Source organism: Aureobasidium melanogenum (assembly GCF_000721775.1).
Source record: "Aureobasidium melanogenum CBS 110374 unplaced genomic scaffold scaffold_3, whole genome shotgun sequence".
Lineage (NCBI taxonomy): Eukaryota > Fungi > Ascomycota > Dothideomycetes > Dothideales > Saccotheciaceae > Aureobasidium > Aureobasidium melanogenum.
The window spans coordinates 897,079-910,908 of NW_024470055.1; the positions used below are offsets into that span (position 1 = coordinate 897,079).

Here is a 13,830-nt window from a genome sequence, read left to right on the forward strand (position 1 = left end):
CGGCTGAAACAGCGTGATGCGCGCTCAACAGGCACGGCCTTGGCCCTGCCTGCCCCACGAGCCCCGCGAGATCGGACCAACGAACCAACCCGCACAAAATCTATTTAAACAGTCATCGACCGCTTTTGGGTTTCCGAGTGTAATTGGCCTTCACTGTCCAGTTCCGTTCATACCAATTGGACGAAATACAGCACGCATCGCGACTCAACATGTCTACAACCGTAGTTCTCGGTTCGCAGTTTGGCGACGAGGGTATGTTTGTGACTCAGACCGCTCTGCGCTCTAACACAGAGCTCGTCTAACCTCTGCATAGGCAAGGGCAAGCTCGTCGACCTCCTGTCTGAGAAGTTCAAGATCACCGCTCGCTCTGCCGGTGGCCACAATGCTGGTCACACCATCGTCGTCAATGGTGTCACCTACGACTTCCACATTCTCCCTTCCGGCCTGGTCAACCCCGAGACCGTCAACCTTGTTGGTTCCGGAACTGTCGTCAGCGTGCCTCAGTTCTTCCACGAGCTTGAGCAGCTCGAGAAGCATAACCTTGACTACAAGGACCGCATCTTCATCAGCGACCGCGCTCACGCCCTGTTCGAACTGCACTCGCTTGTCGATGGTCTCGAGGAGGTTGAGCTCGGCAAGGACGCCGTCGGCACCACCAAGAAGGGTATCGGCCCGTGCTACCAGACCAAGGCCGCTCGTACCGGTATCAGAATTGGCGAGATCTTCGACAAGGAGCACATGGACCACAAGCTGAGAACATTGGCCTCCGCCTTCAAGAAGCGCTACGGCGACCTGTTGAAATACGACGTTGAGGCTGAGATCAAGAGATACGACGAATGGCGTCCTCGTCTTGCCGAGTATGTCATTGACCAGGTCCCAATGATCCAGCAGGCTGAGGCTACAAACACCCCCATGCTTGTTGAGGGTGCCAACGCTCTGCTCCTTGATATTGACTGGGGAACCTACCCCATGGTCACCTCCTCAAACACTGGTATCGGTGGTGTCTTCACTGGTCTTGCCCTCTCTCCCTTCAAGTTGAAGGAGGTTATTGGTGTTGTAAAGGCATACCAGACCAGAGTTGGTGGTGGTCCTTTCCCCACTGAGCAGATCAACGAGATCGGTGAGAAGCTCCAGACTATCGGCCGTGAGGTCGGTGTCACCACTGGCCGTCGCCGTCGCTGCGGTTGGCTCGACCTGGTTCTCCTCAAGTACTCGGCTGCCATTAACCACTACACCTCGTTCAACCTGACAAAGCTGGACATCCTTGACGACTTTGACGAGATCAAGGTTGCTGTTGGCTACAAGGTTGACGGCAAGGAGGTTCCTTCTTTCCCTGGCACTATTGACGCTCTCTCCAAGGTCGAGCCCATCTACGAGACTCTGCCTGGTTGGAAGACCGACAGTACAAACATCACCTCATATGAAGCTCTTCCCGAGAACGCCAGAAAGTACATTGAGTTCATCGAAAAGTACACTGGCGTTGGCGTCAAATGGATCGGCACTGGTCCCGCCAGAGAGGCCATGATCTTCCGATAGAGGATTTGCTGGAATGCCCTCTTTTTTTGTACATCATTGCTCCAGAACCTGAAATTATGGGATGGCTTTCGTGATCTGGTATCAAGGAATGAGAAATGCTTTAAGAAAGTCAATTATAGACGCAAAATCTGATTAGAAGAAAGTCTCCACAGAAGAGCTCTCCGACATCAATAAGAAATGTTGTTACGCTTCATGAATTGTTTGTTAGCGCCAGAGTTGGCGATGCTGACGTGATTGTTGAAATTGATTGCAGCCTTGAAGGGCGTTGCTGGATGCGAACCTCGTACGACTCCGCATCTCAACTCGATCCTTCCACTGCATTGCTTGTGTGCCCACAACCCATCCACTTGACAACCTCGGTGAAAGCGAGCTATGAAATCTTTCATTGGTAATTCATTGGCTTGGCTACAAGCTCAAGCACAAATCCCATTGGATTCATCGACACTTCATGCCGCCTCAAATCGATGCTCGGTAGATGTTTTCGCAAAGCCGAACATCTTCGGTGCTGAAGTCGTCGCTCTTTCTGCTCACGAGGTCAGAAACTATTCAATCACGGACCCTTGGACGTTGAAGGTACTGGAAGCAGATGGCTTGGATTTTTGCAACATCACTGTGACCTACACTCATCCTGGGCAAAACGACACAATACATACTACTGTCTGGCTGCCGCTTGAGAACTGGAATGGCAGATTTATGGCTGTCGGCGGCGGAGGCTGGATCACCGGTCATCCAAACTTGGGTTCGCAGATCAGACAGGGCTATGCTGCCGCCAGCACGGATGGTGGACATGGCTTGGAACGTTCAGCGGCATCTTGGGCTCTGACCAGTCCGGGAAATGTGAATTGGAATCTACTGCAAGACTTTGCGCACCGAGCGCTCGATGATATGACTCTCATTGGCAAAGCTGTCACCACATCTTTCTACAAAACTGCACCAAAGTACTCCTACTGGAATGGATGCTCGACTGGAGGTCGACAAGGCCTTATGCTTGCACAACGCTCTCCTCATCTGTTTGATGGCATCCTAGCTGCTGCACCTGCGATCGACTGGCCAACCTTTGTAGTCTCCGCTTTCTGGGCTCAGCAGCGCATGAATCAGATAGCCTCGTACCCCTCGACTTGCGAACTCATGGCATTCAGAGCTGCTGCCATTGAGGCATGTGATGGTCTCGATGGGCTCACTGACGGCATTATCGGAGCACCTGGATTGTGTCAATTCGACCCGCATACTGTTATAGGCAGAAAGGTCAAATGTGACAGCATTGAACAAGAACTCACATCCGAAGGTGCTACGATAGCTCAGGCAGCATGGACTGGACCTGTTGATGCCGATGGCAAAGCTCATTGGTTTGGTGTCAATCACGATGCAGTTCTTCGCTCAGCAGACGATGCTATTGTGGTTGGAAAGAACGGCAAAAGGGGCAAGACCATCCCAGAAGAATGGATCAGTCTGTTCGTCATGAAAGATCCAGCATACGATACAAGCAAGATGTCAAGCGCTGAGTTTTTCGCCGCACTCAAAGCCTCACAGAGAGAGTACGATTCAATTATCGGCACGAATTGGCCAGATCTATCTGAGTTTCGAAATGCAGGCGGCAAGATGATCACCTGGCATGGCCTTGCGGACGATCGCATTCCACCTAACGGAACTTCACACTATTACGACAAAGTGCTTGCAACAACTTCGAATGTCTCTGACTTCTATAGGTACTTTGAAGCTCCTGGTGTTGGTCACTGCGCAGGCGGAGCTGGTCCTGTACCAGATGCCCACAAGGATTTGGTTAGGTGGGTCGAGGAAGGAATAGCTCCTGATACTTTGAAGGCAACCGGTCAGCATGGAGATGGAACAGTCAGAGAGCTGTGCCAATATCCGCTTGTGCAGCGGTTCGTTGGAGGCGATCCAAAGGTCGCTTCTTCCTTCGAGTGCACGACTGGGTTCGCTTGATGCTCTAATTAAGGTCCGTCACACTACAGAATGCTTCTTGAGAACACGCAGATGGCTCCCACATAACGCGACGCGAGCCGACGTGTTTGACAGCTCGGAAGTGGGTGGAGATCCGGTAATGCAGGTGCAGGGGCAGGTGTAACCCTCGGTAATGACTGCCGTAGACCATGCATGCTATAAACTCCTGTCACACAAATATATCCTACTCCCATAGTTGTCTATACCATTGATCAGTTATCTCGTTTCAATACCGGCAACAGTCATGGTTCGAGCGTCCAATCGCGATAGACCCTGACCAGATGAGGAATGACGAAGGGTACCGCTATCAAAAGCAACGTGAAAACGTTCACATGATGGAATTTGGAAAAACCAGCTCCTGTGGCCCCCCTGAATTTTTGAACAACATTGTCTTGTCTCTTTCCTGAGTGTTTTGAAGCTATCATCTGATAATCTGTATACATTCTATCTCATCACATATGACTACCTCAAATCTTCCTGCAGACTTTGTGGTCAGCCTCCCTGCGGAGGTGCTATTGACCATCTTTGGAGCTCAAGATAGCTTCCGCGACATGTCTGCATTGTTCAGAACGTGCAAGAGTCTCTATGCTCTTTGGCAAACACGGGCTTCTTCAATCAGCAAGCCTTTGCTCGTTCGCCAGACTCCATGCTACAAGGAAGTAGAAGCCTTGATAGTAGCAAATGAGGCAGCAGAACTCACCGTCAAACCCAAGAACTCCGTTGTTCTCGTGGACTCAATTTTGGGAGACAAATTGGGAAATGCTCTGAACAGGATCTCGCTCAGTCGACAGATTGTAGGACAAGCAAGATATCTCTGCGACATCATTGAGAGCCGATATCTCCAACAAAAGTACAACTGCCACGATGCGAAATGCCGAGCTCGTCCTTCCACACTTCCACAACATGAACGAGACGACGTCACCCGAGCACACCATTTTATCAAGCTATACATGCTCACCTACGCAAATCAAGGCCTCGCCGACCTACACGAGGATTGCAAAACCAAGCTGGAAGCAATGAGCGACGCAAACAAACATTTTCTGTTCCAGCTCACAAAGATCATGCATGACTATGCCTTGCCATGGGACAAGATGAGATTGGATCTGTGCTCGTACTCGCTATCTCCTGTGCTCAAGTCGGCAGATTCTCCGAACTCTGTTACTTGGGCGGACAAATTCAAAGCACTTCAGGAGGTTACGCGTGTGCAAGTGACGAGCTGCGGAGACTGTATTTACGATGATACAGCACGGTTTAGCAGGATTGGCCAGTAAGAGGGCAATTGAAAATGGATATGGTGGTCAGACCGACTTTCTGCCCTGCAAAGAGCTCTACCAGCTATCAAACAAATCAGGCTTGCACCGCTTCGTGGAAATTGACTGGTGGATGGCCCTTCTTATCAGGCAAATTATATCCGTATTGGCGTGATTGATTGATCAACAGTTTGCGACAAGCCACATTCAGGCCCACCGTGTATCTATTTCGATACCACTGAGGTGGCTCAATTGCGTTGCCACGCACAAATGGACCGAATTGATGAGAATAGGAGCGTAATAGAGAACTGTCTGGCCACTCATAGTGCTTGCAAGAAGCGGATAGATGGATGACAGATGCGACTCGCGCGTAAGGGCCAGAGGATGATCAGATACGCACGATACGGAGCTGCGCCACAGGTTCCACAGGCCTCGCGCAATCTCGCCCCGGACGCAAGGGAGCCGCGTACAGCCCACGTAGGGAGACCATCAGCTATAGCAGACGGAACCTGGTCCTCTTTGTGGTCAATTGACCAGTTAGAATCTGTGAGATAGCACAAGATGCAGCTAGATCTGTAAGCAGGCATGGCCAAGTAATCCAAGAACCTGATTCCTTGCTTGTTTGGTCGTGCGATTCGGCATGCCGTGAGAATGTGCCATGGGCGTCCATAATAAGCAGCATCTAAAAGGTAGATCAATCGCTTGGCAAACACTTGGCGTACGAAATGCTGTGGCTGTGGCCAAAGGGCGTTGTGGTTCGAAGCATTCACATTTCTGCCAACACACAAAGGGAAGAGGTTCTTCTACAGCTTCATCATTCCATTGAATAGTATCAACATCTATTCTACGACGACTGATACGACCGGACGAAGGGCTCGACGTTTCAAGACGAAATGCGTAAGTGACAAGGTTTCGAAAAGTGGCATGCGACCTGAATGATGACTCTGTCGTTGTCATAAACCCCGGAGCGGACACGGCGCGCCGATGATCGTTAGCGCCTTGGTGCTCCTGGATGGTTATCTATGCCATTGCCAGCTGCCTAAGTCCTAGACACTCTTCTCTGCCACTTGCTCTGCTCTCCTCCTTCACTTCACTTCAATTATCCCTTTGGATTATACGCCGATGGGAGAACCTTCTGACCCTTCTTTATTAGACCGCATCCGTTCATGGGCGAGACACCACGCCTCTGACCGCTCCAACCACAACAACAACATTACGCCACAGCGAAGTGCCAGCCCTATTCTACCTACCACCACCCGAAATCTGCCGAACGCGGAGAAGGCTGGACCCTCATTGACCCCTTCTACCGCTCTCCACCATGTCAACACAGACACAAGTCACCATGACAGTATTACCTTCAACAACACCGCTGACAAGACGTCGCCTGCCCTGCCCGCCCCAGCTCCCCCTCCTGAACATGTCAAGTCGGAACATGCATCACCGAACAAACCCGCCCTAGGAGGCCAAGATGGCACCGACAATGTGCCCGCTACCAAACCATCCATTATCAAGAGAGCCAAAGCTGGAACCGTCAGATTTGGTCTCCATACATACGATGCCCTCACCCACAGTTGGGTCAACGTCCTTCTCATCTTCGTCCCCGCTGGCATCATTGTTAAGGCCCTTGATATCAACGCCTCGGTCGTCTTCGCCCTCAATGCAGTCGCCATTATCCCACTGGCTGGCATGCTGGCCTACGCAACCGAGGTCGTTGCCTCACGCCTCGGCGACACACTGGGTGCTCTGATGAACGTTTCTTTTGGCAATGCCGTCGAGCTGATCATCTTCATCATCGCATTGGTCAAGGATGAGATTCGTATTGTCCAGGCCTCGCTGGTTGGTTCCATCCTGTCCAACCTTCTGCTCATCATGGGCATGGCCTTCACACTTGGTGGTCTTAGATTTCAAGAGCAAATCTACAATAGCACCATCACTCAGATGAGTGCTTGTCTTCTCAGTTTGAGTGTCGTCAGTCTGGTCCTGCCCACAGCCTTCCATGCCTCCTTCTCGGATAGTGCTGCTGCCGATACCGCAGTTCTGAAGGTTAGCAGAGGCACCAGTGTTATTCTTCTCATCATCTACATTTTGTATCTGCTCTTCCAACTGAAGTCGCACGCCTACCTGTACGAAAGTACACCCCAGCAAATTATCGATGAAGAGTCGCATCCTGGTATTCTGGCCGACATGCTAGGTTCATCTAGTTCATCCGACAGCTCAGACTCGTCCAGCTCGTCAGATTCAGATACTTCGTCACATACCACTTCGAAGCGTATCAGACGTGCCTTCAGGAACCGCAGACGCCGCAAGTCGAGTGCCAGTACTGCTACAACTCCTTCCGTCATTAGTGCTCCTTCTGTGGAGCGTGCTCATTCACAGCAATCTGAGATAGTTCAGCCTCAGCCTCAGCGTCGCCCATCTGCTCTCGGCGCTATCAATAGTGGCGATGAGGCCGATACAGATGGCGAACTCGAGATGCGTGGCGCTCCCCCTCTCATCAGAGATTTTGTCGATGGACCAGCCGTTGAGGAGCATCAACAGCAGCTACAGTTCCAGGACACTAAACCAGATACGCGCAAACATAAGAAGAAGCACAAAAAGAGACATCACCACAAGCGCCATGGCAGCCATGACGAGAAGCAGTCCATCGACGAGGCTTCCTCGATCCGCAAACAGGGCAAGCAACCCGTAAAGGAGGTCGTCCCTAAGGTGGGCTTCTCTGACAATGTGCACTACGCTCCTGCTGCCGACACCGGCTCGCCTAGAAAGCCTTTCGGTATTCGCCAGCTCTCGTCTCGCCAGGCATTCCCTCGCCCTACTCTCCCTAAGATGCTCTCTCAGAACGTATTCGTTACTCCACCTCCGATTTCAGGTTCTCCTGTTACTGGCGCACCTATGGTGCCTCGTACCGGAGTGGGCGCGCTACGTAGAACTAGCTCTTTGCCTGATCGTCTCAATCGTCAAAACACTCCCTCGACGCTTCCCCAGGATAACCTTCCTCCTTACGCACGAACCCCGGGCGCTGACCAGGAAAATGAAGAGGAGACGGATGAGGAACACAACCGTATGTCCCGCACCGCTGCCGTCGTTCTTCTGCTATTTTCGACCGCTCTCGTTGCCGTCTGTGCCGAGTTCATGGTCGATGCTATTCCAGCTATGATCGACGCGACTCCAGTCAGTCAGGCCTTCATCGGTCTGATTATCCTCCCCATCGTCTCTAACGCTGCCGAGCACGTCACTGCTGTCAGTGTTGCCGCCAAGAACAAGATGGATTTGTCCATTGGTGTCAGTGTTGGTAGCAGTATTCAGATCGCCTTGTTCGTCACTCCTCTGGTGGTCATTCTTGGCTGGATCATTGGCCGCGACATGTCGCTCTACTTTACACTTTTCGAGACTATCAGTTTGTTCGTCACGGCATTCGTCGTCAACTTTTTGGTCCTTGACGGTAGAAGTAACTATCTTGAGGGTGCTCTACTCATCGCAGCCTACGTAATTATCGCGTAAGTCATTGTTCTTTTCTAAGCTTGTCACAACACAATCAGCTAACATCATCGCAGCGTCTCGGCATTCTATTATCCTGATGGTGCCAATGCTAGCTCTCTTGCCGGATCGACCTAGGCGAGTCTAAATTCGATGACGATTCGGTCGACGACGGCGAGAAGGAGTGTAGTCGGTCATTTTTGAGTTTGGCGGAGGTTGAATTAGAATGAGACGTCTCTTACGAAGTTTGGAGTTCAACGAGTCGAAAATTTTGGACATGATCCACCACTGCTCCTTCCTTCCTCTTATCATATCTTATCTCTTACGATACAATGAATATTGTTAACTTATCTTGATCTTGTGTTTTGTTAGTGGTCCTGTGCTGCATGCATTGATTGTTTGGTTGACCTCCATATATCCATTGCTTGAGTGCTTGCGAGTATTATTTCTCTTTTTTTCTTTCCTTTTCGGCTTTTTTCGTTGAGGGTAACACCCTGGCTCAATATCCATCGTGTATTTCCCATCGGTCAAGCATACCAATACATGAATTGACAGACTCTTCCTATGTTGCAAATACCTGGAGATGGTTCCGGTTGTGTCCATGTAGTGACTGGCGGTGTGAATCATAAGATATCTCCAATTCACAATTTTGAGTAAAATGTCGCTTTACCTTGACGCCAAACCATTGGAACTACCCTGAGGTCACAACGATATCATTATCTGTAGCTAGACACGAATAGGAAGAACAAAAAACACTGGCGGAAGATACTTTGATCTGGTGAGATAGAATTTGACACGAAGAATGCACCACTAAATATGACAGAAAAGCGTCAAGGTAAAACACATGAAAGCAAAACAGTAAGGAGCGACCTGAGGCAGGGCAAGGTGACCATGGTAAGATCGAACACTTCTCCCACGAAGATGCATAGTCCTGCCATGGCTGTCGAAATGCACGGATGCTTTCAGTACCGGAAGTATGGCCATAGAGATGTCCTGGCATGTCGTCTCTCCGTGGATAGCATTTCGTTCTGGAGAGTTCAGCATCTCCATAGCCGCACGGTGACTGAGAGTTCGGCACGTCAAATTTCAACCAGCCGCTTGAGGCTCGAGCTGAGAGACGGGTTGTGGGCCTTCAGTCTCATCTCCAATAATGAAGCTATCTTAATGTTAGCATTGGTCTTCGGCAGGTGATAGGGCGGTGCACTGTCTGTCGAAAGCAAATAGACATGGGGCATGTAAGACAGGCGCCAGTCTCTTATATTGCCAGCACAGACGCATCTCAGCACCAGGTGCACTGAGTATGCTCGGCCAAATGGCAACGCCAGCATAAACGAGCAAGAGAGACACCGTCTGACCTTTGAACGATTGATGGCCGGACTTTTCTTGCTTGTCCGGATACCCAGGTCTCTAACTTCCATCATACTCCGCCTGCGGCAACTAGCCAGATGCATACCATAAAAAGGCACAGATGTTTTCGAAGAAGAGGCATGTCCATTGAGAGCTGATAGGTTGTCACTTCTCAGTGGACATTCTCCTGTTTCCTCATAATGTTGTGCATTTTCATAGCCATGTGCGTTACATCTTTTAGCACACGGGGAGGTGGTAAGGAGAGAAGCCGTGCGGAAACCCAGACTAATGAAGCATGATGGTAGCTCAACCCATCAGATACGAGTAGATAGGTAGACTAATCAACCATATCGTCGATTGTTGATACCAGAAATCGATATTACTATCTCGCACGTGGAACGAGAGACTCTTCTGACAGAGAGAGATTGAAATTATGGTTGAGGCCTCAGGCCTAGCAAGACGATCTCACGGTGACCACTGACGGGAGCCACGAACTTGAAGTGGAGGCGCGGGAAACACCGTGATTTGCAAATCATGGATACCTGAGCAGGGATCCCACACGTGGACCGGACATAGCCTCCGAGTCGTGAGCGGCGACATTTCGCAGAATGAGGCGATTTTGACAGAGTCCAAGGCAAGTCGGAACGCGTGGCTCATGATTTGCGTCCACACAACTGCCTTGCATAGCTACTTGTGGTACTTCACAGTGACCCCGACGGCAAAGGCCATTGAAATATGGAGGCGTATATCGCGAAAGGCATGTTCCGAGGACGTAAGTACAGCATGGCCATAGGAGATGCGCGGCTGTCCCCAGCGGCATTTAGAAAAGGTGATCAGCTCACCAGTGTCAGCTCTGCCAAGGTCTGAGGATCGCATAAGTCGCTCGCTTGTCATACTCCAAAGCCCTGACCTTGACACTCCCGAGTCCTGACCCCAATATGGATGGGAACTCCATGATTAGACCAAACGGTTGAGACCATGCCAAAGTGGCGTCTGTAGCATGCGGAAAGGTGGATTTTGAACAAGCTCGTCCGGTGATGCACGCTCGTTTGGGAGAGATCAGGATTCAGGAACATGGCGGCTCCAAGCACCAGTCTTCTCTGGGGTAAGCTCGCTCTTTCCGCAAGACAAGCTCGGAGGTGAGACACGGAGACATATCCGTTGCGACTTATTGATATGACGGCTAAATGTCGTCATAAAACACAGAATGCTGGTTCGCCTAGCTGTCTGCTGTCAAGCACAGGGAGGCCATGAACTAGATTACACGGCTATGTCGTGACAGAGTACACGGTCTTGTAGTGCTGGGTAAGTTAATATAGACTTGATCAGGTTGTCGAAGATGGCAACAATGGAAGTAGTCGCAACGCGGAGAAATTTCGTTTCGATCTCGAATCTCGCTGGCCGTCGAGGTCGATTTGGGTTATCAATCAGATAAGATCATGCTTCGAGAGATCATGTTACTGCTGCAATACAAAGCCCTGCGCTATCTATCAAGGAACATAGGTGTGATGGGGTTAACTAGTGGAGTGACCGGCACAATTTAGGATGCCACACGTAAGTCAAGTTGGCGAGGGTTTGGTTGAAATAGATTGCTGGTGGTGCTTCGCGACTCGCATGCCGATTAAGATTTTCCATGGAAGTGCACGGCCTGACAAGTACATGACGTGGGTGTCCGTGAGGCTCTTTGCAACTTCTCAGCCGCATAGGCGCCCCGACACAAAGTTTTGTCCATCTCGATGTTCCACCCGCAGAATGTCACTTCTCTCGATGCGCGGAAGCGACTGGAAGCAACACAGAGAGACGCAGCTGTTGTCGTCAGCTTCAAACTCGTATGCCGTACTCTTATGGAAGAAAAGGTTCATCGGGCCAGAGAGCTGAACTCGATGCATAATGTTGCTCGATGCATGTGTAGAACAGTTCGATGCGGCATGTTGTATTGATGTCTTGGCCTGAGGGGCGCATCCTAGTCGCCAATCTTCATCGATATTATTGTACGTGCACTGAAACTACCCCAATGGTCGCAACCGAGTCCGGAAGTGCTCGATCGAAGGCAAACGGGGCGGCATCTACCACTCCCAGATCAAGATCGTCTTTTTCAAGAGTGTTGATGTCACAATTCTGCCGTGGGCATGCTGGTCGCCGATGACGCTGCATGTCGAAAATGTCGTTCCTGCAGACGAGGTCGAATATATATCTGGAGCCATGCTTCGCCTTCTCTGCTCCTCCATCGACAACCACACCTTCACATCTTCCTAAGGATGTACTCCAAGTCAATTGTCGCCTCGGCCCTGTTCGCAGGCGCTGCCTACGCTGCCCCTGCCTCCCAGGGTGTCTATGCCTCTGAGGCTTCTTCTGAGTACGGCAGCCAGGTTCCCGCCTACACTGGTGCCAACGCTCCCTACAAGTCCGACTCTGCCTCTGTCGACCTTTCCAAGCTCGCCACCTCTTTCGGCACCAACTCTGCAGTCAAGGCCATCCACACCACTGCTCCCAATGGCACCGAATCTGGCGCTGCTGCCCCTCTCCGTAGCAGCATGGTCACTGGCTCGACCACTCACGGCCCTTACTCCGGTGTTCCTACCACTGTTGGTGCTGTCACCACTACCACTCTTGGATTGACCGTTTCTACCCTTCCCCTCAACCCCACTGCCACTTACTACAACACCAATGGCAAGCTCCAGAACCCTGAGCCTGCTCCTTACACTCCTGCTGGTGGTCTTGGTACCAACGGCTCTCTCCCTCGCTACATGGTTGAGTCCGACTTCGACTACGAATCTATTACCCTTGGTCTTTACCAGGAGTGGATCGAGCTCGACTGCTTCAACAACGGTCTCGCCACTTTCTCTGAGGAGGACTTCATTGCTGCCGGTCTTACTGCTGAGGACCGTGAGCTCATCCGCTACATGGCTCAGCAAGAGGAGGGCCACGCCACTCTTCTCACCAACATGCTCGGTGAAACCGCTCCCCCTCAGTGCACCTACAACTACCCTTACACCACTGTCCGTGAGTTCGTCGACTTCAACCAGAAGCTCACCCGCTACGGTGAGTCTGGTGTCTGGGGTTTCATCAACCACCTCGACAGCCGTGAGGTCGGTCAGCTCCTTGCCCAATCCATCGCTACCGAGGCCCGCCAGCAGATGGCTTTCCGCCAGATGAGCGGTCTCTTCCCCATGAACCAGTACTTCGAGACTGGTGTTCCTCAGTCTTGGGCTTGGACTCTCCTTGCTCCTTACATCTCCTCGTGCCCTGAGAACACTACCCGCCTTGCTTGGCAAAACTTCCCTGCCCTCCACATCGTCAACCAGCCTAACATTAACCGCTGGTCTGCCAACGACACTGGTGCATACGAGGTCACTGGTAACCGTACCTCCGACCCCAGCATCTCCACCATTCCTGAGGAGGACAGCTGCATCAACTTGAACGTCACCGGTTACGGCTGTGGCCCCGCCATTGCTCGCAACCGCTCTGAGCCCCTCTCTTTCCCTGGTAAGATGGTCAACTTCACCTGGGATGCTCCCGGCCTTGCTGTCGGCCCCAACAACAGCTACATCACTGCTGTCAACCCTGTTGCCGGTGAGCCTCAGTACGTCGCTTGGGCTGCTCAGCTCAACCTGACCTACACTCCTCTCATCAAGACTTCCAACAACTCTGGTTACACCTACCAGCCCGCTGCCATGAACTACCAGGGTGGTGAGGGAATTGTCAACGGCACCATGTTCGTCGCTCTTACCGACACCGACATGTTCCTTACTCCCTTCAACCTCTCCATGATCAACCCTCACGTTGTTGCCCTTGGTCTTTACCAGGCCGGATAAGCATCTTCATGATGTCTTACTTGAACAACTGGGTTGTGATGTATGATGTTGTATGATGTTAGCCTACAGCTGTGCGCCAGTCGTCCTCATGTCAGGCATATGTATCCTTAGCAAAGATTAAACATTAATTTTAATTCTGTTTTTGCCTTATACTCCTTTCTCCATTGTATCTTTCGCGTGACTCAGTACGGCGATCAAGCACGATCCTCACCATTGATCGTTGCAATCCTACTACAACGATTGAGAATTGAATGCTATTAAGATAGTGGTCAAAGCGATGGTGTCTCCATGTTCAAGCTGATTTCTAGGTCATCCTCTAATGGTATCGACTCGCAGACCCCATGCATACCATGAATTGCTCGATCCGCTCGTTCTACATGTACAGTCAAGCTTTGGTTTGAATCGCGATATGTAGGGCACGTGAGGTGCTAAGGAGAGGGGTG

General features: G+C 51.1%; 5 protein-coding genes across 5 annotated transcripts; all 5 read left to right on the forward strand.

Annotated features, from left to right (window-relative positions):
- Positions 1–209: 209 nt before the first annotated feature.
- On the forward strand, positions 210–1,536 carry M437DRAFT_40861 (Adenylosuccinate synthetase; the record flags this gene model as incomplete). Its single annotated transcript, XM_041020267.1, has 2 exons — positions 210–252; positions 314–1,536. The coding sequence occupies 2 exons, from the start codon at positions 210–212 to the stop codon at positions 1,534–1,536; spliced, it is 1,266 nt and encodes a 421-aa protein (XP_040882924.1).
- A 372-nt stretch (positions 1,537–1,908) lies between these two features.
- On the forward strand, positions 1,909–3,480 carry M437DRAFT_41714 (putative feruloyl esterase; the record flags this gene model as incomplete). Its single annotated transcript, XM_041020427.1, has 1 exon — positions 1,909–3,480. One exon carries the CDS (start codon positions 1,909–1,911, stop codon positions 3,478–3,480), a length of 1,572 nt encoding a protein of 523 aa, XP_040882925.1.
- A 476-nt stretch (positions 3,481–3,956) lies between these two features.
- M437DRAFT_63442 (uncharacterized protein) lies at positions 3,957–4,769 on the forward strand (the record flags this gene model as incomplete). The annotated part of the gene is made up of 1 exon (XM_041024253.1): positions 3,957–4,769. The coding sequence occupies one exon, from the start codon at positions 3,957–3,959 to the stop codon at positions 4,767–4,769; it is 813 nt and encodes a 270-aa protein (XP_040882926.1).
- A 1,101-nt stretch (positions 4,770–5,870) lies between these two features.
- M437DRAFT_41034 (uncharacterized protein) lies at positions 5,871–8,363 on the forward strand (the record flags this gene model as incomplete). The annotated part of the gene is made up of 3 exons (XM_041020299.1): positions 5,871–7,454; positions 7,515–8,245; positions 8,303–8,363. The coding sequence occupies 3 exons, from the start codon at positions 5,871–5,873 to the stop codon at positions 8,361–8,363; spliced, it is 2,376 nt and encodes a 791-aa protein (XP_040882927.1).
- A 3,467-nt stretch (positions 8,364–11,830) lies between these two features.
- Positions 11,831–13,387, forward strand: M437DRAFT_41243 (uncharacterized protein; the record flags this gene model as incomplete). The annotated part of the gene is made up of 1 exon (XM_041020348.1): positions 11,831–13,387. The coding sequence occupies one exon, from the start codon at positions 11,831–11,833 to the stop codon at positions 13,385–13,387; it is 1,557 nt and encodes a 518-aa protein (XP_040882928.1).
- Between the last annotated feature and the right edge of the window lie 443 nt (positions 13,388–13,830).